Here is a 27,391-nt window from a genome sequence, read left to right on the forward strand (position 1 = left end):
CAGTTCCTGGTGACTTTGCCAGAAATGTGTCTGCTTGTAAGTTCCCGTGTTCTCTGCCTGTGCACAAGGAGATGACAGAGGTCTGTGTTCTTTGTAATTCATCACTAATGAAGAAGGCAGGGCTGACACCATGTGCTTAGGAGTTCAGAGCTGTGTTGTCATGTCAGAGGAAGGAACGCTATATTTCTGGCATATCAACAGTTAATTTTTTGTACTTGCAGTGTGTTTAAAGGGATAAGCATGGGGAAATGTGCATGTATTGTAGAGATATACAATATATTTTTTTTTTATTTCTTGACATACACTTTAAAATAGCTCATGGAGCAATTAAGCACTGCCTACCCAGGCTGGAACTACATGGGAAAAGCCCTATTAACCAATTGTCATTTCCATCTTTTTGGAAATCCCCTTTAAGAATGCAAAAAGACCTCAGCAGGACTCTTGTACAAGGTTCCAATTAACATATACCAGAAATGTGAGATATCAAAATTAAATCTAGTTATGTAGAGAATGTTTATTTAGGTTTAACAAGTAATTTTTTTCCTTCTGTGAAAACTCCTGTCCTTGTTGATAAGGTTGGACTTGGAAATGTTCCTGCTATGCAGTTTGTTTGTTTGACATTTGGCACACCAGTTTATTGGTCTGTAACCAACCTCTAACATCTAGTGAGCTGGCACAGGGCTCGTCTCTCAACAGCAAGCTCTTTGGCAACCATGCATGCTTTACGGGATCCACCTAGAGACCAATAGATGTAAAAGGCCCCTGAAGGGCAAGTAAGGGGAACCACACCAGGACTGGTGCCTTTCGGGTAGATCTTGTAGTAAGCATCCAGTGGATGGTGTTACTAATTACTAAACAATATGCTAACCGGAGAATAGCCTCTTTAAAGATTTGAAATGTCATTTTTTGGGGGGTATGAAATGCATGGAAATGGAAATCTTTACAGGTAGCAAATGTTTATATTTTTATTAAAAAAAAAAAAAGTAGTATAAACAGAATACCTGCCTTACCCTAAGTAGCAAATTAGCCCTGGTTCACACCTGTGCAACTTCCGGAACGATATGAGATTTACAAAGCTGCATTTAATGTATTTCTATGGCACGGTCCTAATCAGTGAAATTTGAAGTAGCACGATTGGAAAAAAGTAGTGCAGGAACGGTTTTAAATTTCACTGCAGCTTGCATTGACTTCTGTTAAATGAAGTTACAAGCCACAGTGAAATCGAAGGTACAAATTGCACTGATATGCAGCTTTGAAATCACGCTACTTCAAGTGAAGTAGCGTGATTGGGCAGCACAGTGGCTAAATGGTTAGCACTTCCACCTGGCAGTACTAGGGTCATTGGTTTGAATCCCAACCACGGCAGCACCTGCCTGGAGTTTGCATGTTCTCCCTGTGCCTGCGTGGGTTTCCTCCAGGTACTCCAGTTTCCTTCCACACCCTAAAGAGTAGGTTAGCTGGATCCTATCTAAATTGGCCCTAGTATGTGTATGAATGTAAGTTAGGGACCTTAGATTGTACGCCCCTTGAGGGTTAGGGACTGATATGAATGTACAACATATATGTGAAGGGCTGCAGCAATTGACAGCGCTATATAAGTACCTGAAAATACAATAAAAAATACATTTCAAAGTTGCATTCAGTGTGAACCAGGTCTAAAACCAGTATATAACTCCTGACCTTACATCAAAGCATACCGTGGATAACAACACTAAAGACAGCACCTAATAACCAATAGGATTTCAGCCTAGAGACAGCAGATAAGTTGAATCCTGATTGGTTGCCATGGGTTAACGTATGTTGCATTATTGGAGAAAAAAAAACCCCAAAAACACATAATTGTGTAAAACAGTTCTGAGCTTAGGCTGGTTTAATGCACCTTCAGTTGCCCCTAAAAAGTGCACAAACATTCTGTACCCGATTTCAGTAGGCCACCTGCACTGCAGTTGTGTTGCTACTGTATGTAAATTGAATTGTACATGCGCTATAATTGCTTCAAATTATACACAAAATGGAAGTAACTTTGGAAACGCATGTAAAAATGGATAAAATGCCATTTAAGATGTATCCACAGGTGTATGAATGTACCCTAAAAGATAGAGGTCAGCAACTCCTGAAATAAAGACTACATTCACACCTCTGCATGAGGGCAGGTTGTAGGTTGTTGCTACATTACAGTTCATGCTTATGGAAAGTGTGTTCTGATAAAACCAAAAATGTAACAATTTTTTTTTTACACACTGTGCCTAAATGCAGGTGTAAATGTACTTTTCAACAGAGTCTGTAATATTTCATTACAGGAACAGGGTTGTGCATTTTAAAATGTACAAACTGGTTATGACAAGTGTTTGAAAGTCACAGGAATAAGAAAAAAGTCTCATAATCAGGTCTGCTTTTAGAAATGATATGGAGTCCCATTAGATGAAAGAAGTGGGACTGATGAAAGTTTCTGATAAAAATTCCATTAAAAATTCCCATTCCGTTAGGAGTAACTGTTATTTCTGCAGGATGAATTGGTCAATAAATTCGGTCTGCTCAGCTTCTACTTTACAAAGAGCTTCATATTCTATCTGATACCTAAAGGAAAATAATACAGAGTTTTTAAAGTGAAGAAAGAATCCTTAAATATTCAGTTCACAATATTTTTTGTACATACATCGATATCATTTTTAACATAGCTTTCCTTCCATCTCTATAGATACCAGGGGTGGACTGACAACTCATGGGGCCCCCGGGCAATAGGGGATCATGGGGCCCGTGTCCTTGCCCAAACTCAAAAAAGCCTATGAAAAAAGGTACCAGGGGCATCTCATGGGGCCCCCTACTGACCCCGGGCCCTCAGGCAGTGCCCAAGTTTCCAAATGGTCAGTCCGCCCCTGATAGATACCTCATAGAACCCCAACAATTATCTCCAGAATAAGCAAGTGAAATCCTTAAATCCCCACTCCTTCCCAACTCCCTTATACTCAACCTTACCAATGTCCCTCCAATGCTACTTCCCATGTTGCAGCCAGCAAAGTGATCTGGTGCTTACGTGTAAGGGGGAGCGCTTGATCTCCTCCCCTATGACAGTGCTTAGGGCTGACAGATGATCCATAAGCCCAGGAACGGTCATATGACTAAGGCAGGAACATCGCTGCATCCCCTGGTTGTTGACACTCCTGATTTCAGTACCAGCTGCGAGAAAGGGGCAGTGGAGCACAGGCAAGATATATACAGGAGTGGTCGGGAGGACATACAATGGCCAAGGTGATAGTGTTTCTTTAAACTAAGGTTTTTACTCCCTCCATGAATAGTGTTAAAACTAGAGCTTCTAAGCCTTGAAAAGTAATATTGTGAATAGCAGACAAAAAAGATTCCAAATATAAAAATGTATTACATAAAAAAAAAAAAAAGGCACACAACAAAACAAAAGTTCATGTCTGTAAAGAACTATTAAGGATATTGATGTGTGTTATCTTAAATTACAAAATACATGACTCTCGGAATATAGGTAAAACAAATCTGTCACAGCAAAATACTTGTGATGGGACAGCCATTTCCTGACCTATGTATCACAAGCTAGTTCAGGACAGTGAAGCTAAAAGTATAGAGTCACCGGCGAGTCTGCAGCACACAAGTCAGGCAATGGTTACTTCTAGTGGTACATTGAAATGAAAATTCTGGACCAAAGCCCAAAATTCAGGATGCACTTGGCCGAAAACTGAAACCAAAATGACAATTTTAAAAAAAATTATATTTAACTTTTGAATTATTATAATGAATAATATATATATATATAATGAATTTAAATGAATGTGAATTTAAAAAATACAATCTAGTAACGTAAAATAACTTTTATTAAAGAAACACAAAAATTGGACAGAAAATAAAATGCAACATATATAAAATGAAACAACGTAAATAGAGTTTTTGCATTGAAGTCAATGATACGTGATTTTGCATTGAAGTCAATAGGGGGCATTTTTGCATTGAAGTGGAACATGATTTTGCATGGAGGACAATTATGATTATCATCATCGGGTTTTTTCTTTATTTTTTTTAAATCGGCAAAATGCCGATAACCCCATTTTCAGGCGATAAATCGGTGCATTACTAGTTACTTCCAATGGAGCCTAATCTCACAGCTGCTTTCTTTCATTAAAGTTCCTTTAAGCCAAAAGTCTCCAAATTTTCTAAAGAAAGGGCCATATTATGGTCCTTCAGACTTTAGGAGGGCCATAAATGCACCTGGGTTAGTGGGATTATATAAAGCCTAACAGGCTTGCTTGGTTGGCGCAGTGGGAGTAAGAACATTACATAGCACCTGTAGTCAGTCAGAGGAATAGCGCCTCAACTTTGGAGTCAGTAGAAGGAATAGTGCCCCTTCATTGGTGTGAGTAAAAGGAATAGTGCCCCATCACTGGCTTCAGTGGAAGGAATAGTGCCCCGTCATTGGTGTGAGTAAAAGGAATAGTGCCCCATCACTGGCTTCAGTGGAAGGAATAGTGTCCCATCACTGGCTTCAGTGGAAGGAATAGTGCCCCATTGCTGGCGTCAGTGGGAGGAATAGTGCCCCATCGCTGGCGTCAGTGGGAGGAATAGTGCCCCATCGCTGGCGTCAGTGGAAGGAATAGTGCCCCATCGCTGGCGTCAGTGGAAGGAATAGTGCCCCATCGCTGGCGTCAGTGGAAGGAATAGTGCCCCATCGCTGGCGTCAGTGGAAGGAATAGTGCCCCATCGCTGGCGTCAGTGGAAGGAATAGTGCCCCATCGCTGGCGTCAGTGGGAGGAATAGTGCCCCATCGCTGGCTTCAGTGGAAGGAATAGTGCCCCATCGCTGGCGTCAGTGGAAGGAATAGTGCCCCATCGCTGGCGTCAGTGGGAGGAATAGTGCCCCATCGCTGGCGTCAGTGGAAGGAATAGTGCCCCATCGCTGGCGTCAGTGGAAGGAATAGTGCCCCATCGCTGGCGTCAGTGGGAGGAATAGTGCCCCATCGCTGGCGTCAGTGGAAGGAATAGTGTCCCATCACTGGTGTCAGTGGAAGGAATAGTGCCGCATCATTGGTGTGAGTGGGAGAAAAAGTGCTCCAATGTCGATGTCAGTGAAAGAAATAGCATCCCAGGGCTGGCTCCAGACAAGCATAGGGCATCTGGCCGTAGTTCAGGGACCATTACTTTAGTGTGTCAGTTAAAGCTGGTAGTAAACTGTTGCTGAAAAAAAAAAACTGGTCCCCCTGCAGGGTAAATCATAATGAACTAGTACGCACCGCCATACTAGCACATTATGACAAACTTACCTGTGAAACAGGTATCTCCAGCGGCGCCGTCACCACTGACAGGGAATCCATCTTTACCTGGTCTTCTTCCAGGTTTGCTGGCTGCAGCCCTTTAATTGGTCAAGCTGCAATGACGTCACTCCTGTGCATGCGCACAGGAGTCACTGTTTATGGCACAGGGCTCAGAAGGAACGGCACACGGATATGCCGTTCCTTCAGAGCATATGTGCCGGTGACATCACTGGCGGCTACACAGCTAAATGTCTCCTAAATGGTGCACGTTTAGGAGAGATTTACGGTACCTACAGGTAAGCCTTGTTATAGGCTTACCTATAGGCACAAAGCAAAGCAGTTGACTCCCTCTTTAAGCAACATACAGTGGGGCAAAAAAGTATTTAGTCAGCCACCAATTGTGCAAATTCTCCCACTTAAAAAGATGAGAGAGGCCTGTAATTGGCATCATAGGTAGACCTCAACTATGAGAGACAGAATGAGAAAAAAAATCCAACAATCACATTGGCTGATTTGGAAAGAATTTATTTGCAAATTATGGTGGAAAATAAGTATTTGGTCACCTACAAACAAGCAAGATTTCTGGCTCTCACAGACCTGTACCTTCTTCTTTAAGAGGCTCCTCTGTCCTGCACTCATTACCTGTATCAATGGCACCTGTTTGAACTTGTTATCAGTATAAAAGACACATGTCCACAACCTCAAACAGTCACACTCCAAACTCCACCATGGTGAAGACCAAAGAGCTGTTGAAGGACACCAGAAACAAAATTGTAGACCTGCACCAGGCTGGGAAGACTGAATCTGCAATGGGCAAGCAGATTGGTGTGAACAAATCAACTGTGGGAGCAATAATTAGAAAATGGAAGACATACAAGACCACTGATAATCTCCCTCGATCTGGGGCTCCTCGCAAGATCTCACCCCGTGGGGTCAAAATGATCACAAGAACGGTGAGCAAAAATCCCAGGACCACACGGGGGGACCTAGTGAATGACCTGCAGAGATCTGGGACCAATGTAACAAATGCTACCATCAGTAACACACTACGCCGCCAGGGACTCAGATCCTGCAGTGCCAGACGTGTCCCCCTGCTTAGGCCAGTACATGTCCGGGCCCGTCTGAAGTTTGCTAGAGAGCATTTGGATGATCCAGAAGAGGATTGGGAGAATGTCATATGGTCAGATGAAACCAAAATAGAACTGTTTGGTAGAAACACAACTCGTCGTGTTTGGAGGAGAGAGAATGTTGAGTTGCATCCAAAGAACACCATGCCTACTGTGAAGCATGGGGGTGACAACATCATGCTTTGGGGCTGTTTCTTTGCAAAGGGACTAGGACGACTGATCCATGTACAGGACAGAATGAATGGGGCCATGTATCGTGAGATTTTGAGTGCAAGCCTCCTTCCATCAGCAAGGGCATTGAAGATGAAATGGGGCTGGGTCTTCCAACATGACAATAATCCCAAACATACCACCTGGGCAACGAAGAAGTGGCTTCGTAAGAAGCATTTCAAGGTCCTGGAGTGGCCTAGCCAGTCTCCAGATCTCAACCCAATAGAAAACCTTTGGAGGGAGTTGAAAGTCCGTGTTGCCCAGCGACAGCCCCAAAACATCACTGCTCTAGAGGAGATCTGCATGGAGGAATGGGCCAACATACCAGCAACAGTGCGTGCCAACCTTGTGAAGACTTACAGGAAACGTTTGACCTCTGTCATTGCCAACAAAGGATATATAACAAAGTATTGAGATGAACTTTTGATATTGACCAAATACTTATTTTCCACCATAATTTGCAAATAAATTCTTTCCAAATCAGCCAATGTGATTGTCTGGATTTTTTTTCTCATTTTGTCTTTCATAGTTGAGGTCTACCTATGATGCCAATTACAGGCCTCTCTCATCTTTTTAAGTGGGAGAACTTGCACAATTGGTGGTTGACTAAATACTTTTTTGCCCCACTGTACTTGAGCTTTGAAACCTTCTGAAATTGTAAAATTGTGTAACGGAGTTTAAATATCACCAAATATTCTTATCTACTACTCTTCACCTGTGACTGCCACATATAGGAGGGATATGTCCAATTAAATTATTTTATTTCCTGAATGTCTGTAAGTGTGCTTGTAGTTCACATAAACACTATCATTCCACTCTCATTTAAATCACTGAACAACCCTTAAAATGTTGTTTTTAGATACAGAAATAATACTAGATCAGCATTTACTACAAGGTTATCTCACGTTTCCACCTTCTGCCCTTTTGAGCTTTACTTTTGATTAGAACTGTGTGTAAATTATCAAAGGCTATGGGGGTTGATCAGAAGTATAGTAGTAGTGGAGGTGAATAGTACAGGGCCCAATCTTTTTTTTTTTTTTTTCAGTGTGTGAATCTTGCAACACTCATAAGGCTCTTACAGTAATCTTAGAGTGGACGTAAATCTCACATGTGAAAAAATTAACACATTACAACCTATACTGTGTGCTAGCCTGATTTCAAATCTCCTAGTGTGGTTGCCCTGGTCCCTCTGCTATGTGCATGAGTCACCGTTAGTCTACTAGGAGATGTCCCCCCCCCCATAAGCCTGTTAGAGGGGTGTGTGTCCATTCCTTCCAATTACCTATCAGATTTGTGATAGAGCTCTGTTCTTTAGCTCCATCAGATCCCCAACCCTGCTTTCCGAGACTGAGAGCAGTCCTTTGATCTGTGTATTTTAGACCCATCTACAGGACAAATGGCTGCAGATATAACAGGTAAACTTTTGTAGGGGTATTTGTTTCATCTCTGTGTATCACCTGATGTTAGGTACTTCACAGAGTATAAGTAAAGATGTACAATCACTTTAAACTGTTGTGCCCTGCTCAGGGGCGGACTGACCATTTGGAAACTCGGGCACTGCCCGAGGGCCCGGGGTCAGTAGGGGGCCCCATGAGATGCCCCTGGTACCTTTTTCATAGGCTTTTTTGAGTTTGAGCAAGGACACAGGGGCCCCATGATCCCCTATTGCCCGGGGGCCCCATGAGTTGTCAGTCTGCCCCTGGCCCTGCTCAGACTACAACACTGCAGTTATCTGCGTTGCGGAAAAATGCAGACATTCTTCATTTTTTCTGCAATGCATTGAATGGCAAAGCAAGTCAGTGCACAGCAGGACATCACACCGCTGTGCAGAAACTTAAATGCAGTGTAAACTCCCAATAAGGTTTAAAGATCTGCTGATCGCTGGTGCAATGCTTTACAGGCTCCTACTACAAAAAATAATAAGTGCAAAAAAATGTGCATTTATTATTGTTTGAAGAAAAAAAGTGTGCACACCCTCTTTTTTAAAAGAAAAAAAAAAAAAAGGACACCGTGAGTGTTTTCGTGTGAGTAATGTGACCAGGCCCTTAAACACATCAACATACAACCTCGTATTCTATACTATTACACATTGAACACCAAAAACAAAGTTTAAAGTGGTAGTAAAGTTATCTAAAATCTGCTGACAGGCAGGGTTTTTATAACAGAAGTGACTCTAGTGGTCTCTTCTGTCATAAATTTCCCCCTGCCTGTGTGATAGATATTTTGGGCCTACAATAATTTTTAACATTATTGTGAACTTCTAATAGGGGTCTCAATTCCTATAACTTATCTACCATCTGTTGCATCACCTCAACACCCCCCTTAGAAGGTTTCCTGCAGAGGTTTATGACTGTATGGCCACCTGGCTGAAGAAGCCCTGAAGTCGTCATTTCTAACACCTTCTAGGGAGTATTGTCATAGATCTTCCTGTAGGAACTGGCTTCAAAGGAGGTATGCTTCCTGGACATTGGCCTATACAGTTGGCCAATATCTCTCACAAGTCACAGAGCCCTCCTTTGAACAAGAAATGGTAAAATATTGTAACTTATTGAAGGGTGTGCCTTTACTTGGAATGGAGGGGGAGGGAGTATAAAAGGTATGGCAGTCTCTTTGGCCCTTTTGCCCCTTTCAGAGCCCAGGAGTCAGGACATCAGGATGTCTGTGTAATGTACCACCATTGTTGTTTCTTTCCTGCAACTGTCTTTCCTATAGTCATCTCTCTATACTGGTAATATACTGTATGTTATACTGTAACATTATTTTTTTGTAATATCATATTTTTTGTATTTCAGTATATTTGCTTCGATTTATAACTACTTGTCTTCTGTGTAAATAAATTAGATCTTTATATTTTGCACAGTTGTTATCCTTTGCTATTAACATTATTGGTGATAGCCACATGAGGGCTGGTTGAATTCATGTATAGACAAAAGGTTGTAATCACTTATTAAACTTATAATCTTAGATAGAACCAAGTGAATAAGTGCGGTAGCAAAACCGCCAAAACACCTGTCAGCAGGTAAAGTGATCTGAGGCACGCATGCGCAGCTCTGACCGCATTGATAGCCTGCGTGCTGTGGCAATGTGGTTCCCGAATGCATGGGAGTGAGGTTGCTGCAACCTGGCCATTCAAGCGCCCAAAGATACCAACCCAGAAGGAACACTGAGCAAAGATGAAAGCATCGGGAGACCCGTGATAGCACTGCGCTGGAGGGCTCTATTTGGAGGCAAGTCTGTTTATTTTTCAGCTATGCCTTTACTACCACTTTAAAGGAAACCTGTAGTAAAAGAAATATATAGGCTGCCATAGGTGCCTTCTTTTGAAAATAATGGTTGCCTGGCTAACCCTCTGATCACAGACTAACACATGTATGCAGTTTGGGACTGCTAATATCACTTTCTTGCTTATTTCTGTCCAGGAATTCAGAAAAAACTGAAAGCAATGGTAGCCAACATATTTCTATCTAAACAGGATTCTTTTTAAAGGGTATGTAAACCCCAACAATGAACTTCTCTTATTTGGTCCCTCTCAGTCTGTTAAATATACTATTAAATATATATTTTCAGATTTGAGACTCCCCTCTGTGTTATGGAGAAAAGGAAAGAGGGTGGTACCTTTAGTCCTGTATGGTTTCTGTTTCCCTGATAGAGTAAGTGAGAGTTGTTACCAGGGGCGGACTGACAACTCATGGGGCCGCCGGGCAATAGGGGATCATGGGGCCCCTGTGTCTTTGCCCAACCCTCAAAGCACACCCAAAAAAGCCTATAAAAAGGTACCAAGGTCATTTCATGGGGCCCCCTACTGACCCCGGGCCCTCGGGCAGTGCCCGAGTGTTTGAACGGTCAGTCCGCCCCTGGTTGTTACCCTGACAGGAAGTGCAGTGTCTGCAGAATCGCCAGATGAAAATAAAGAAAAGAAAAACAATACTAATCTACCACATATATATTTTTTTGAGGGGATAGAAAGATTGTTAAAATATACTTATTTCCAGTAATTTATAGCTCTAGGAGATAATGGCCAACTCCTGCTTCTATAGGTTAAAAGGCCTGACATACTAAAGATCCAAGTTTATTTTTATTTATTTATCACAGGTACTTAATGTTGTCAATTTTCGCAGCTCTTAACACATATATTGTAATTTCACATCAGTCCCTGCCCTCAAGAAGCTTACAATCTAAAGGTCCCTTACTCACATTCATACATTTAGACAGGAGCCAATTAACCTACCAGCATGTCTTTGGGGTGTGAGATGAAACAGGGGTAGCCGGAGGACACGCAGGCACAGGGAGAACATGCAAACTGTGCAGGTAGTGCCGTCATTGGGATTCGAACCAATGGCCTTCGTGCTGCTAGGTGGAAGTGCTAACCACTTATCCACTGTGTGCAGCTTACTTCTCTTTTAAATGCACATATTATTGTGCATAAAGGTGTACCTCGGTTTACAAATGCCTCGGTTAATGTAATTTTCGGTTTCCGAATGAAAATCCATTGAAAATAATGCCTCGGTTTATTCATTTTCTAGAAATTTTTTCGCAATATGAAGTGTATGTCGGTGCCGAATTTTAAATGCAATTGCTGGCTTTTTTTTTTCTTCACTGTCACTTTCCCCGGAGTTTAAAGGATACGTTCTTTTATTTCGGGAAACAAACTAAAAGGAAACATTGTTTCTTTTAACTCTGGGAAATAAACGAAAAGGAAACTTTATTTCTTGTAGCTGGAGGGAAAGTGACAGCTGATTCTCTGAGCTATAGTGAAGAAAAAAAAAAAAAAAAAAGCTGGTAATTACATTTAAAAAACAGCACTAACCTGTAGTGACAGCAACTTTTTTTTGTACTTTTTTCTGACCCCCGGAACGGATTAATTGGTTTTCAATGCATTCCTATGGGAAACAGCATTTCGGTTTACGAATTTTTCGCAATACGAAACGTCCCAGAGAACGCATTAAATTCGTAAACCGAGATACACCTGTATATGATATCTCTTTGGAGCCTGGGCTGCAAGATATCTTCTCAATGATTAGAAGCATCATTTCTAGTTTTGTTATAATCAATTCCATGATTTTGCTAGACTCCAGCAGGCAGCTACTTGGGTTTGAAATACCACAATTACTCTGATCAGCCATTAGGGTCTTTAGCAGACTGAAAAAGCTGGAAGATGAGTATTCACCCATAACGGACATATATCATGTATGGATGCCATTACCCAGCAACCATACTATTTGTTATTCTGTTTCTTCCATATATATATATATAACAACTGGTAAAACATACCGAGCGCCAAACAACTGTCATTATGGTGTTCACCTGGCACTTACAATACATAAAACTAGCGATAGAAAAAAAATCTGATATCTCACCTTTCTAATTGCATCTTCTTTTCTGCTATTAACGCATGCAGTTGTTGTTGCTGTGCTTCTCGTTGTTTAGCGATGGATTTCAACAGATTGCGAGCACCAATAGCCTAAAGAAACAAAAGCTATGATTCTATTATGTGTCAATACACATATATACACTAAAAAGATATTATATTTGCCAGTTGATCTGACTTGTACTTACAGCAGGTAAAATATGTATGGTCAAAATGTAAAATCATAATAATTTCCACATTTAATTTCAATTATTTGTAGCCTACTCCTATTAGTCTGAATTATTGTGAAGTCTGAAAACTTGGTTTTTGAAAAATCCTACACATTTACACATTAAATGCAGTGCCACTGTGAGGAGGTCACACATTTCACACAGCCTGTCTTTTGAACTACAGAGGTGCTGAGAAAGAGAAAAAGAAAAGTACAGGAATTATTGCTTGCAGGCAGCAAGGTACCATGGGATATGTAGTCCTTAGAAATGGAAAGTAAACAGCAGAAGAGAAGCTGCAAAGAATGTAGGGAATCCAGGAAGTTGTGGAAAGAGATGGCCAGCAGAAAGGCAGAATTCACAACACGAAAGGGGAATTTTCAAGTAAGTTTATATTGGATTGTCAATCACAACTCTTGTTTGTATTGTTATTACAATGCTGGTGTTTGTGCTTAGAAAAACACACAGCTCTGCCTTGGATAATAAAGTGATATTAGGCCTTTATTTTCTTTTCACTATTTTTGCTGCTCATGTAAACACTTAGGGCCCTGCTTACACAGACAAAAAACAGGTGTTAAAAACTGGCAGTTGATCTGCTTTTGTCCCCTGACCTAAAACCTACCATGGCGGCCAGAGGAGCTCATAAACATGCAACAACTGCAATGCTTTACAGCCACAGCAAATGTAACTTTGCATGTTGAGTTTGACAGGTGACACTTGAAGATCAAACTTGCCCATTGAAGTCAACAGGACCGTGGCACAACTGCAAACCAAACAGTAGAATGCAAAATCAGCCTTTCTGATGAAACAAAAAAAACAAAAAACAAAAGGCATTCAGGAGGCATCAGTATCACCTCCTGAATGCCCCTGCTCTACCACTTTCTGAAAAGCAATCCACTGCAGGTCAATTTGAGGGGAGGTAGAGACTATATGGCCACTGTATTTGAAAATGGTAGACTGGACATTTGGGAACTATGGCAACTTAGACCCGGAGGAACGAAAATCAGTACTAGAGTTAAGAGAAGCAAAACGTCTTTTGATTAAGAGAAGCGATAAAGGGGGAAATGTTGTCCTCCTTAGTGAGACAATCTACCTAAAAGAAGTAAAACAACAATTGGACGACCACATGACTTATAGACTTCTGGAAACTAACCCCTTCCCAAATTTAGTTGACACACCTAATGATAAGCGGGAAATGGCCAAGGAATCTGCCCTACTAACTAATCGAGAGTTTAACTACTTAAAGGTACATGACTATAGCATACCAACCTTTTACATAATTCCAAAAGGTACATAAGAACTTCACCAACCCCCCCAGGAAGACCAATTGTCTCCGCAGTTAAGGGACTACTTGAAAGGGTTGGAAAATACCTTGATCTTCTGTTAAAGGACATAGTATGTCAATTAAAGTCATTTGTACAGGACACTAGAGATGTCCTAGCTCGGTTAAATGAACTTAAAGACAATCTTTGGTTGATAGGGATAAATGTTGAATCACTTTTCCCATCAATGTGGATTAGAGCCAGTTGAATTCTTTTTTAATTATTATTTCCCTGAAATGGGCCACCAAAATGAATTTATTTTGGATCTGTTGGAATTCGCCTTGAGTAACAATTTCTTTTAATTTTCGGGAGATATTATCAACAGATTCGTGGTAACTCGATGGGGACTCCCTGGGCTCCTGCCTATGCATGCCTTCATTTAGGCATGTGGGAGGAACAGGATGTCTATACTTGTCTATACTTTGTCGATGTACCAATGCCATGTATATTCGTGGCCAAGGTACATCGATGACATATTAGTCCTCTGGAAAGGAGATATTGATATCTTCAGTCAATTTATGAATCATCTAAATTAAAATGCCAGAAATATCCATCTGATTTATACATTTGACAGTAGACAAATCTCCATCCTTGATCTCTCCATCTCAATAGAGGAAAGCAGTCTAGTGACCCGCACCCATTGTAAAGATACAGAAGCAAACACCTTGCTACGGCTGATAGCCACCATCCTGCTTGGCAAAAAAAAATGGGATACCCGTAGGACAATTTCTTCACATTAAGCAAAATTGTACTAACAAAACTGACCATAAAAAAAGGCTAGGGACCTCTATGCCCGCTTTCAGGAACGGAGGTATTCATATAGACAATTACGTAGAGCTAAGAGAAAGGTTGCCAACTATGATAGGAATAGCCTCTTAACCAAAAAACCACAGCAAGAAGAAAAAACCCAGATGACCCAGTAAGATTAATTACATCATGTGGCTCCCAATGGGAGAAAGTAAGGGAAATTCTTCAAAAACACTGGAGTACACTTTTCAATAGCCCTGGGCTTGACACCATAGTGGGGGAATCTCCACAGATGTTGGCTAGAAGGGCACAAAACCTTGGAGACATTTTGATTCACTCTGAATATATTAAAACCTCTAGTGACTGGCTCTCTGAACACCCTAGAACTAGGGGAATGTTTCCATGTGGGAGATGCCGAATCTGTCAGTATGTGGATCGAACAAATGTCTTAAAGGATTCTGTGAAGGAAAAAAGTTTCCAAATGAAAGACTTAATCAATTGTTCTACATCTAAAGTAATCTATATGATCACCTGCCCTTGTGATAAAATCTATATCGGTAAGACCAAAAGACAACTAAAAGTTAGGATAGGTGAACATATAAGGGAAATTAAAGACTAGGATCCAAAAAATCTGGAAAAGCCACTTGCTAAACATTTTAGGAGATTCCATGGAGGTAACCCGAAGGGAATGAAAGTAAAAAGGTATTTTTGCACTAAAGCTTTCTCAAAGACGTGGTTTAGTTTTACTTAGAAGAGAAAAATGGTGGATATATAAATTGAGATCATTGGTCCTGTTAGGCCTTAATACTGAATTGAATCTCCAGGTCTTCTTCTAAGAATAATGGTTCGTAATCTCTTCTTTGTTTTTCATAACTCAATTTACCTGATTTTTACAGTTATTAAATTAATTACTATGATATCGGCTGACGGGTTTCAGCTGAAAAATGACACTCTTCTATTGGTCAGGTACAAAAGATAGTGTTTACTTTTAGAAAATTACATCGTATGGGTATGGACAGGGCGAGACACCATATAAAAGGAGTAACCACCCCGACCGCACGTAGCCCTGACGAAGCTATGCTTGTACATAAGTGAAATGCGTTGACATCACAAGGCGTCAGCTGATGTCACATCTTTATGCCCCCAAGCCGAGTCGCAATGGCCATGGAACATGCGGACGAAGAGATGACCGGCCAACTACATCCTTGAAAGCCTTACGATCTATCAGCAGATCTGGATCACACGAGGCCTCAAAATGGAGACAGTTGCGGACAGTTAAGACTGTGTACTTACTTACTGATCGGATCAGCCATGGGACAGTGACGGCAAACACGCACATACCTACATAGATTTGTATAGCCCTGATCAGGTGAAGAAGGAATGTTACAGCTCCCTGGCTGCACCTGCATTAAGAGTGTGCCTAATCACGTATACACAGTTAGTGGCTCTGCTCTATCATTGGATGGATATTGAGGTGGAGTCATTGTGTTGTTATACAACCACTGGTGCTGCTTCAACACCAGATGTATATTGAAGCGCAGGTATTGTGCTCCTTACGCCTATATTGGTGAAGTACTTACGCTCACCTTACCCTCAATATTCAATGTTGTACTGAATGGGCAATCTGTCTCCTTTGTTGGTCGAATCACCTTATATTGGACAAGTTGATGTTATCAAGGTTACTACACTTATGTCCACATAGTGAACACCATCCGCTTGATCTAGATGAACCAGGATAACTCCCAGTATTCTATACATGCATTATATGCCTGTGATTTATTTGTATGATACCACCTTTTTTGACTCTTGTAGCCTTCACTATTGTGGACACTGTAGGTGATCTAGAGTCGGTCTCCTACTGTTTCGGTGATAGAGTATTATCTAGAAACGAAGTCTCACCGGCTGTACCACCAATATTGGAACCATTAACGGCATATGGGCCCCGGGGCTTGTGTACATGTATGCCCTGTAGTGCTATTTCTAACAGCGATTGTCAGCCATACCCGTGTGGGTGGCACGTTGCAGGGGATACATGCACACAGTTAAATGACTAAATTTTTTTGCTATGAATAAATAATTATTTCTAAATTACGAAAAAAAAAATGTACATATATGCCCTGTAGTGCTATTTTTAACAGCAATTGTTAGCCATATATACAGTAATAACTCGGTTTACAAACACCTTGGTTAACGTAATTTTCAGTTTACGAATGAAAATCCATTGATTCCCTCCTCATTGGCCTACCTCACCGTAGGCTATCCCCACTACAGTCCATCATGAATGCTGCTGCCAGACTCATTCACCTTACTAACCGCTCTATATCTGCCACCCCTCTCTGCCAATCCCTCCATTGGCTTCCAATTGCCCAATGGATAAAATTCAAAACACTAACACTGACGTATAAAGCTGTTCATAACACTGCCCCTAATTACATCGCCGACCTTGTCTCTAAATACCACCCAAACCATACTCTCCGCTCTTCGCAAGACCTCCTACTCTCTAGCTCCCTTGTCTCCTCCTCCCATGCTCGTCTCCAGGATTTCTCAAGGGCTTCACCCATCCTCTGGAACTCCCTACCCCAAGCTATCAGGCTATTGCCTACTCTGCTCATCTTTAGGCACACTCTGAAAATCCATCTCTTCAGGGAAGCCTACCCCGCCCCCAGCTAATACTGGAATCCACTACTCCTCCTACCACTCCATCATCCACAGCTAGTTACCTTTTTTACCACTATCCCCTCCCTCCTAGATTGTAAGCTTCAAGGAGCAGGGCCCTCTAATCCCTCTTGTATTGAACTGTATTGTTACTGTACTGTCTCCCTCCATAATGTAAAGCGCTGAACAAACTGTTGGCACTATATAAGTCCTGAATAATAATAATAATGATAATAATGCCTTGGTTTACACATTTTTTATGAATTTTTTTTACAATACGAAGTGTATGGCAGTGCTGATTTTTAAATGCAATTGCCGGCTTTTTTTTTTTCTTCACTATAGCTCACAGAATTAGCTGTCACTTTCCCTGGAGTTAATGGAAACTTTGTTTCTTTTAAGAAGCTAAAAGGAAACATTGTTTCTCTTACCTTGGGGAAATAAATTAACAGAAAATATTCTTTTAGCTGGGGGGAAAGTGACAGCTGAATTTCTGAGCTATAGTGAAGAGAAAAAAAAGGGATAATTACATTTAAAAACCGGCACCATAATAACTTTTAAAAAACCGACGTGGGGTCCCCCCTCCCATCCATACCAAGCCCTTTGGGTCTGGTATAGATTTTGAGGGGAACTCCCATGCCAAGATTAAAAAAAAAAAAAAAAGAAATGGCATGGGGGTTCCCCCCAAAATCCATAAAAAGATTTGAAAAAAAAAGGGCTACGCTCCCTCCTACCTGTTCCGGTGGTTTGACAGTTCTTAAATATGTAAGGGGCGTGGCCACCCAGGGACATCACTGATGTCACTTGGGGTGGGGTCATATGCGTGATGTCCCTGGGTGGCCCCACCCCTTATATATTTAAGTACTATCAAACCACCGGAGCAGGCAGAAGGCTGGAAGCCATCATCAGAAGCGGAGACTTTTTTTTTTTATTATTCTTTTTTCGGGTCGGTGGCGGTGACGGCGGGCATCGTGATTGACATTGGATCTACTGAGAGGGACATTCTTTTACTTTTTTCTTTCAATAAAGGACTTGTCAAAGTCATGTACCCCATATTCATTTACATGGGGGGAGCGGAATCTGGGGGCCCCCTTGTTAATGGGGGCTTCCATTTTCCGATAAGTCCCCTGCCCACTGACCCCCACAACCACAGGCCAGGGTTGTGGGGAAGAGGGGGCCTTGTCCCCATCAACATGGGGACAAGGTGCTTTGGGGGGAGAGCCCCCCCTGCCCAGGCATGCTCGGAAAAGGGTCTGATAAGGATTTTGGGAGACACCCCCCCCATGCTTTTTTTTACATTTTGGAGTGGGAGTTACCTTCAAAATCCGTACCAGACCGGAAGGGCTTGGTATAGATGGGAGAGGGGACCCTATGCCGTTTTTTAAGTTAATTTTTTAATTGCCGGCAATTCTCTTACATTCAGCTGTCAGTGGGGAACCCCGCTGACAGCTGAAAAATTAACACATGGTTGTCACTACTAAAATACCGCATGACTTGATAAAATAACTCATGCAGTCTTTTAGTAGCATTTACTTTTTTATGACCTTTGGAATGGATTAATTGGTTTTCAATGCATTCCTATGGGAAATGGCGTTTCGGTTTACAAATTTTTTGCTATATGAAAAGTCCTGCAGAACAAATTAATTTCGTAAACCGAGGTATTACTGTATATATACCCGTGCAGGTGGCATGTTGCAGGGGATACATGCACACAGTTAAATGACGTCCAGACGTCTTTATTGTTTGACAATGTTGTTCTATACTGTTTTCTATGTCTATGTGTATGTTGTGGCTATTGAGCACCACTTGCTATTATTAGCTTTTCACGCATTGCAACTTTTTTGCTATGAATAATTATTTCTAAATTACAATTTCTAATGCAAGTCTCGTTTTGCTGTTGGATTAACCACTTGTCCCATGGAGGGGGCTTTACCCACAACGTGCGACTAATTTTTTGTTTATTGATTTTGGTGTAGACAGCAACACTAATCTAGTGATGAGACAGTCAGTGTTCTTAATATTCCCTCTATTTTTTTTCCAGTGTAAATGAGGTCTTACTTAGTATGCCTCTTCCTCATGTTTTACACCTTGTCTTTAATATAGTTTTGTCTAGGTTCCCGCATCTCTGCCCCTCTCCACTTCTGGTTTTAGGGTGGCTCCTTTCCCTTGCCACCCCATCATACCCATAAAGCCCATAAAAGTAAAGTCCCTTTTTTCACATCACTACAAATGTGGACGAATCTGCACTAGCATATAAACCTTAAATACACAGGCCTGACCCTAATGTAACATTAGCACAAGATCAAGAGGAGTTTACACAAACTGAAAGAAATGACAAACCTTCATATGTTTCCAACTAGAAACTGCTGGCACTGCACATTCTGGCTCCATTCAGAGTGGTGAACGTGTTACAGTGTTTCATGGAACCAGGAAAGCGGGTTTAAATGGGTCAGTTATATTTCTAAGAATACATTTTAGCTGATTTCTTCTATTTTATCCCCCCCCTTTTTTTAATTTTGACAAAACCCAATAAAAGCTTTTTGACTGGAAAGAACAAGCAGCATTTGTCTTGGCCTGCCCTCCCTTCATAGCATCTGTTTTCTAATTAAATATAGTTCTGCTTTGAACAATTTCCCTGCCTCTCCAGTATCTATACCCTGATAAACATAACACAAAAGTGAATAATTTGTGGTCCCAGCCAGCCATATCAAACGCTGCAGTTCTAATGTAAAAAACCTATTATAAAAGCATTAATATTTAGGTGAAATGATATTATGCTTCAGATAAGCTTTATCGCGGTGCACAATTCATACAGCAGACACACACACACAATAATCATATCTGAGAAGACTGAAAATATGTAACGAGTCTATTTTTTACATAAATGAAGAATTGTTTCTACTGCAATTACTGGAATTCATGTCACAATATTCGGACAGCACACCTTCATTTTCTCATTTTCTGTTTCTTTAGCCAGCTGATCCACCATATCGATTAATCCGCCCACAATTTTCTGAAAATCACCGATTTCTGAAAGCACAACAAAAATGTTTTAGAACTCTTTATTAACCATACTAGGATAGATTCAGAGCATCTCATTCTTTTATATTAAGACTATCTACATAATGCACACACGGTAACATGTGGTGTTTTAAGTGTTAATATGCATTGTGTTGGGGCAGCCCATTCATTTGGAAAGGACTGTCACAATGCAGAGATGGTTATCATCATAAATTGCATGTGTGTTGAGGTGCACTGGAAAGGTGTGTTGAGATAGTAGAGATAGACAGCAGATTGTTTTACAGTAATGCACATAAAACATGCAAAGAAATACCTCAAATCTCTGTAAGAGCCCCAGTTCTTACATAGTAAAGTACACATATGTCTCCATTGTTCTCTGATATCAGCTATTCTAGACTAATAAACTGTGTTGACAAGCTGTGGGCTTATGTCAATTGGTGAATGCAGCTTTCTTAAAGGCAGGCCGTTGCCAATGCTGCCACCCATGTCCACGAAAAATGGCCGTTTTGCGGATTTTCCAGCATGACCAATAAAAATAAATGAGGAGATCCGAGAAAAAAAAACGGCCGAAGGGCTGGCCCCACTAACGGCGTGATTATCGGATGATTTTTTTTTGTGCGGACAAAAAAAATCGGCCGATAAACGACCCGTCTATGGCCTGCATAAGACATTGTTTAAGATGCTTGGAGGATATTTAAAATTCAGCAGGTTCAGTTGGCCTCCTTCCAACATGCATTTGGCCTGCTGCAACATGCTTTCACATTCCCATAGATTTGTACAGGAAGAAAAGCATTTTCTACTCAAACAAATGCCTATTGACTCAAGCCCAAAGGGCTCACCTAAATATAAGCTATGCCATGCAGTTCATAACACCACCCATCTATCACATTCAAACCGTTCTTTATTTTCTGTATCCCTATACCTAATAGTACCAATTATATACGGTATATTATATATATATATATATATATATATATATATATATACACACACACACACATACATATATATATATACACACACATGCATACATATACACGTACACACACAGCGCACTGTGAAGGACCATGCCTAGATGCAGCGGTTTTGGTGACAGAGTACAGTGATTGGTGTTCTATTAGTAGATATAATCACCGCACAAAAACTGCAGGTCATTTTGAACTGCATTTGTTTTCAATGAAGATATGGGATCAAAGCCTTAATGGTGCTTGCCGGTGGCCCCTATTCTATATGAGTTATAGAAGATTGTTGAAGAAATTGGAAAAATGCAGATTCCTGTTATATTTGCCTTTGCTAAAATATCTTCAATTCCAATAAAGCTGTAAACATACCTGTAAAAGCTATTAAAAGATCTTTCCAAAAACAACCTGTATTTTGATGGCCTTGTCTTTTAGTTTGCTGAATTGAGTTTTAATCCAATTAAAATTCCCTTGTCTAGCTTTATATCTATTATATTATCTATATATTAAGAATCAAAGTGTCAGTTTGTCCAAAATGATTATTTCACTTGTAGGTGGATCTGCCTGCCTGTGGAATTTTGACTTTTCCCACTGATTCTGTTGCATTTTTAAGATCTAAAACCAATTACAAATCTGACAAGGAGAATAGGACTCCTCATGACTGCTGTAGTAGTCTTAGTTTCTAAACCCCTTAAGCCATATGTAAATACAGCTAAAAATCAGAAATCTGATAGTACGTTGTAGGTTGTTAGACAAGGATGCTTAAACAAAAAATAGGGAAAGTATTGCATAGCATTTCTTTCTATATATATATATATATATATATATATATATAATTTGTAATGTAGCAGCATGTCTTTTATTAATTTTTTTCCTTTTTTATACATAATTTCTTCTTGACCAAAATGTATATACAATATGTACAATAGTAATGTGAATTGTGAATGTGAATTGGCCTGTTTTACATGAAACATACAATATCCATTAGATACTAACGACATGTAGTTTTTTTTGCAATGCGTTGATTTGTGGTTGCTGTTTTTGCTTATTGTGTTAAACATTTTATACTTATGGATACTTGAGAAGCAGGCTTTAAACTGGTCTAATAAATGAAAACCATGTTTAACCTTCATAAAAAAAAATAATAAATAAATAAAACATGCATGTCACTACATCACGTGTAGTAATCATTTTCTGTAAATGTTCTAGGTTTAAAATAGTTTCAATCTCTCTATGTGCGTGAAATCCTTATTTACAAGGACACTGCAAATTAAAGCTGAACTCCAGAAATTCAGCCACTTTAAAATCTGCTGACACATTATGAGTTCGGACAATGAGGTTCCACCTCCTGAACTTATTTCTTTAATTTACATCTGACAGTTTTACAGAGCTCTGGGAGCACAGCTATTGCTATACTCCCAGGGCCCTGACACTGATCTTTCACACAACAGCAGCTCTGCCCTCCCCTCCGTTGTGCAGCATCAGAGCACTGGAATTACACACAGGGATGCATAGTTGTTCTGTGCATCCCAATGCAGGCAACCCCATTGCTATCATTTGGGATGCAGCAGTTGCAGTGACATAGCTGCTGCTCCCTATGTGACAACTGTGGGGGTGCAGATGCGTAGCCTTGAATGCACCTGTGCATCCCTGTACAGGTAAAAACAACCCATCAGGGCAGTACGCTTATGTATGCCCTGTGTGAACAAGGCCTGAGTGAATCCACTAATTAACAAGTTTTTGTCTGTGCCATGAGAGTGGAAAGGGGGTGTCCTCCTCTGAGGCAGTCCAGTCTTGTTCTGTGTTAGTGATATGAAGCTAAAGAGTCAGCAGAAGAGCCGGACAACTTGCATTTGTAGAGTGTAAAATCACCACGATTCTTTCAGGAAAGGTTTCCTCTTTCAATCCAGACTTGCTTAGAGCTCAACCTGTATGCTGCAAGCGTAAATGTGAAATGTTCACTTGCAATTTTAAAAATGTACCTAAACTCTAAGGCTCCATGCACACTAGGGTTTTTTTAAGCTTCTAGAAGCTATTATGAGCATTTTTTTTCTGTTCCTAGAAGCCAATAGTGTTATCCAATGTGTCCATGCACACCATTTTATGCTAAAAGCATTTACTCAAGATTCAGCGTTTAGGAGCAGAAAGAAAAATAGTTTTTGTAGCATTTTGGGAGTGTTTTCCTGGCAGATAAACAAAACAAAACACTGAACACTCCTAAAAACTTTCAAGCGTTTTTTTTTCTGCATGTAAAAAACACTAATAAAACGCTACTACGAGCTGGCACAAAACCGCCATTATCAGCGTTTATCATCCAGCATTTTTTCTTAGCATTATTTTAGCTTATAAAAATCGCCAGTGTGCATGAAGCCTTGAAGTTAACCATGCACAATCCCATAGATGGCCCCACAACATAACTAATCTCCCGAGTTGTGTTTCGAAAGGAATTAATTTTTTATATTTCTCTTTACAATGTAAGGCTTATTCTAAAAAATTCTTTATTTATGGTAATGTACATAAAATAAAGAAAGGAAGGACCTCCTGCGCTGCAAATGGACAAACCCTACCCTAAGCAGCTAACACCTAGCTTCAACCATAAAGCACACTGAACATATACAAAAAATTGTGTAGCACTAAGAAAATCACACGTTTATAAACGCATAGATCAACAGATAAATATAAATACACACGTGACCATCCACTCAAAAATAAACCCCAATGTGGGGATCAGGTGGAAGTGAGACAAGTTATTCCTCTCAGGGGAACATGTAAACAACACACGTGAAAATTGTCCAAACTGTGTATTCAGATAAATGCAGTCCATATATTACACCCAAATAGGTGCAGGAATACAGACACACGGATGGTGGATAATAATGATTATAAGTGCCACACACTATGTAGTGATATCCGTGAACAGCCAAAGTGCCTCCTCACCTCCTTAATGAGACCGCAAGGGCCAGCTCGCTTTGTGGGATAACCACATAAACCAGGATAGTCACATCAGCAAGTGAACCCTTCTTGATGCCTTATTGCCTCCACTACTCCTCCACGGTCTCCTGTCACCTGGCACCAATACGTGTCCGATTCCACCAAGGGGTCATAAACAACAAAACAGACCTCCCATAGTGTGATACTGTATACACGCTTTATTAATGTAAAGAAGAAAAAAATGCCCACTCACATTCTAGCTGAAAACAAATAGCAAAGATCCACTGCTATGGGAATGTGCATGCATTCGTTTTCCAAAATGGCGTCCGTGTCCGGGATGACGTCACCACGCCTCATCCTGTCACTACGTACCGACGCGTTGCGTCACGTCACGATATTCACGTGACTTTATCAGGGTCACATAAGTACATAAAATGCAGTAACAAAGTGTAACCAAAAGCAAACTTTTTTTTTTAAATTCCATTTTGGATAGGGAGGGTTAATCCCCTGTCTGTTTTTTACCATCTGTATCCCATTGGGGAGATTTCTCTTCATTTCTTGTCCTATAGTTAAAACAGGAAGTGAAAGGAACTAGTATCTATATTGGAAGATTTTCCCTTTATTAGAGTTCTAATATCAACCCAAAATTGGGGATTTTCTTTTACTTTCACTATTGATGATAACATTAAACAGGACAAATAGAGACGGTGAATCGAACGGGGGCACAGACAGATATAAAAACTGAGAGCTTCTAATCCCTCTCCACTGTATGTAAAACTAAAAAAGCAAGTTTTGCCGTTCGTTATACCACTTGCCTACTGGGCACTTATACCCCCTTCTTGCCCAGGCCAATTTTCAGCTTTCAGAGCTGTCGCACTTTGAATGACAATTGCGCAGTCATGCAACACTGTACCCATATGAAATTTTTATCATTTTTTTCACACAAATAGAGCTTTCTTTTGGTAGTATTTAATTACCACTGGGTGTTTTATTTTTTGCACTATAAACAAAAAAAGAGCAAAAAATGTGGGAAAAAGAAAAAGGTTTTTTTTGTTTCTATTATAAAATTTTGCAAACAGGTAATTTTTCTCCTTCACTGATGTGCATTGATGAGGCGGCACTGATAGGTACTGAGGTGGCACTGATGATGCTGCACTGCTGGGCACCACTGATGGGCGGCACTGCTGGGCACAAGTGAACGGCACTGATGGGCACAGGTGAACAGCACTGCTGGGCACTGATCATCAGCTCTGATCACTTCTCTGACAATTGCCGGTTATCGGCAGTATTTTCCTCATGCTGTGACGGTGTGAGGAAAGTGCAGCCAATAACCGGCAACTGTATCAACCCGGTGATCTGCTGTCTCATTGGACACAGCTGATCAAGTGGTAAAAGGCCACTGTAATTGGCTGTTTACCGTATCACGTGATCAGCTGTGTCCGCAGGACACGTGATCAGCTGTGTCCGCAGGACATGTGATCAGCTATGTCCGCAGGACACGTGATCAGCTGGGGGCACGTAGAGAGCATGTTCTGGAATGATGTTCATGGACGTCGTCCCAGAACTGGGCAACCACGCTGTAGCAATCTTTCAGGTATAGCGCGGTAGGGAAGAAGTATGAAATACAACTAATTTTTAACAGAGCTTATATACGTGGTACCAAATAAAAGGGTTGGTTTAAAATATAGAAGAAAGGTGTGTTGAGGATTGGTTAAGGAGAGGCTTCAAGCTTGTTACTTTGCCTCCCAAACAAAGTTGAAGGCTTGTATACTGGAGATGGTTCTAATCTTGGAGGTGTGTGTGGGCGGGGATATGGAGACTATTAATATTATTTCAGGTACTTATATAGTGCCGTCAATTTACGCAGCACTTTACATACATTTACACTATATTGTTAAAAGTTTTGGACACCCTCCACATCATTGGATTCAAGTGTTCCAATCATCTTCATGGCCATAGGTCAGGCATGTCCAAAGTCTGGCCCGCGGGCCATTTACGGCCCGGGGGTCGGTTTAATACGGCCCTCCAACAGCCCTCCGTGCTCTGTGTAATGTGGCCCTCCCACGGTCCTCCCTTCATGGCAGACAGTCTTCTGCTTGAGAGCAGAGGACAGTGCGCATGCCTGACTGCGGCGCGTTCTCCCTGGTCTGTGTAAATGCGGCTGTCGCACGGCCCTCCCTTCTGTGGCAGACAGTCTTCCGCTTGAGAGCAGTGCGCATGCGTGACTGTGCCGCGCTGGGAGCGACAGAGGGCGGTGACGTCAGGGCCGGGCTTCCAGCGTGAAGTGTGTTTCTCTTCCCCTCCCGGCTGCCGAGCAGAGACTTCAGCTCCAGCTACCTTTTTCACCCTTCACATTAGTGCAGGTAAGTTTTTTTAAAATTTATTTTCAATACATTGTGAAAACTCAGCTGTCAGTTGATCTTAATGTTATGAAATGAAAAGTATGTAGTTTGCAATTAACTTGGCATAAAATAATTTATTTGCATTTAATTGTAATGGTTCAAAGAATGTTCGGAAAAATGTTCGGCCCTCCACCACGTTCACTTCATCCAATCTGGCCCTCTTTGAAAAAAGTTTGGACACCCCTGCCATAGGTGTATAAAATGGGGTGCAACTTGGCATATGATTTGCAAGTCACATGGCATGCAAATCGCAACTGGGGTGTAAAACATGCAACGATATAAAGAACCTGCATACTCAGCAAGTGATTAAATAAACTGCTGAAAGTGAAATCTGAGGGCTTAGATTTACTTTTATGTCAATCTGACATGCACTGTAAATAACTGGAAGGAGGTCTACCTTTTAGTTGTGAGCGGGTATCTGAAGGTTTGGACTGCACGTTATTGCACTTAGTGGTCCTATGCAGGTAGTCATATTTCAAAACAGAGGAAGCCCCCTTATAGCTAGAGTGAAAAAAAACCTGCACAGTGGCTGGTGTGTAAGCATATGAAGGCTGCCGTTAGCACCTGACACAAATGAGTGTGATATGTGAAATTAAATAAATGCTGCGCTGCCAATTCTGCTCCTTCTTAGGAACCACAATAAAGTGTCCATGTGAATGTGCTGCAAAACACCTATCGTCTTGCTGGGAAAGTGTATATGTGAACAACTCTCCGTACATGCAACTACAGTTAAAAAAAACTAAAATTGTGTAGGATTATAGTGGCCGTGCTATAGTGTACCTCCCCTACCTGCGAACAGCTGTTTCTATACACCACATAACCTGTGAGGACTTTTTTTCTGCTGCAATGTGTTTAGAAATGTCAGTTTTGGGGGAATTATTCCTTATGCCTTTATGCTGAGGTGCACAAGTGACTTACTGTCAACAAACTCCCTGCATTCCTCTTTGAGTTCGGTGGTTTGCTGGGAGACATCTGGATCCAAGATGCGCAGCTTGTTGAGTTCATCAAAGTGCAGTCCAGCTTCTGACAGCGAGTCTTTAGCCATCGCTATTGAAATATAGGACAATAAGTAGATTGTTATACTTTATGAGCTACAAAAAAAAAGTTACAATATGTATCAGAAAGACAAACATTAGTGTAAATGTATGTTTTACAAAGCTTTTGACAATAGTGAACA

General features: G+C 40.9%; 1 protein-coding gene across 2 annotated transcripts in view; it reads right to left on the reverse strand.

Annotated features, from left to right (window-relative positions):
- IFT20 (intraflagellar transport 20) overlaps positions 1–27,391 on the reverse strand; it is a 54,911-nt gene that overhangs the window by 2,148 nt on the left and 25,372 nt on the right. The window contains exons 2-5 of one of the 2 annotated variants that reach the window (XM_089683762.1): positions 27,133–27,261; positions 19,846–19,931; positions 11,964–12,067; positions 495–2,577 (exon numbers count right to left, since the gene is read on the reverse strand). In XM_089683762.1, coding sequence (XP_089539888.1) covers positions 2,496–2,577; positions 11,964–12,067; positions 19,846–19,931; positions 27,133–27,259 — 399 coding nt within the window. In that variant the 5' untranslated portion in view covers positions 27,260–27,261 and the 3' untranslated portion in view covers positions 495–2,495. Of the gene's footprint in view, positions 1–494; positions 2,578–11,963; positions 12,068–19,845; positions 19,932–27,132; positions 27,262–27,391 lie in introns of those variants that run through there. The other variant, XM_089683761.1, reaches the window with a different exon arrangement.

The sequence above is a fragment of the Staurois parvus genome, unplaced genomic scaffold, assembly GCF_062004578.1.
Source record: "Staurois parvus isolate SC_StPar_1 unplaced genomic scaffold, SC_StPar_1.0 ptg000321l, whole genome shotgun sequence".
Classification (NCBI taxonomy): Eukaryota; Metazoa; Chordata; class Amphibia; order Anura; family Ranidae; genus Staurois; species Staurois parvus.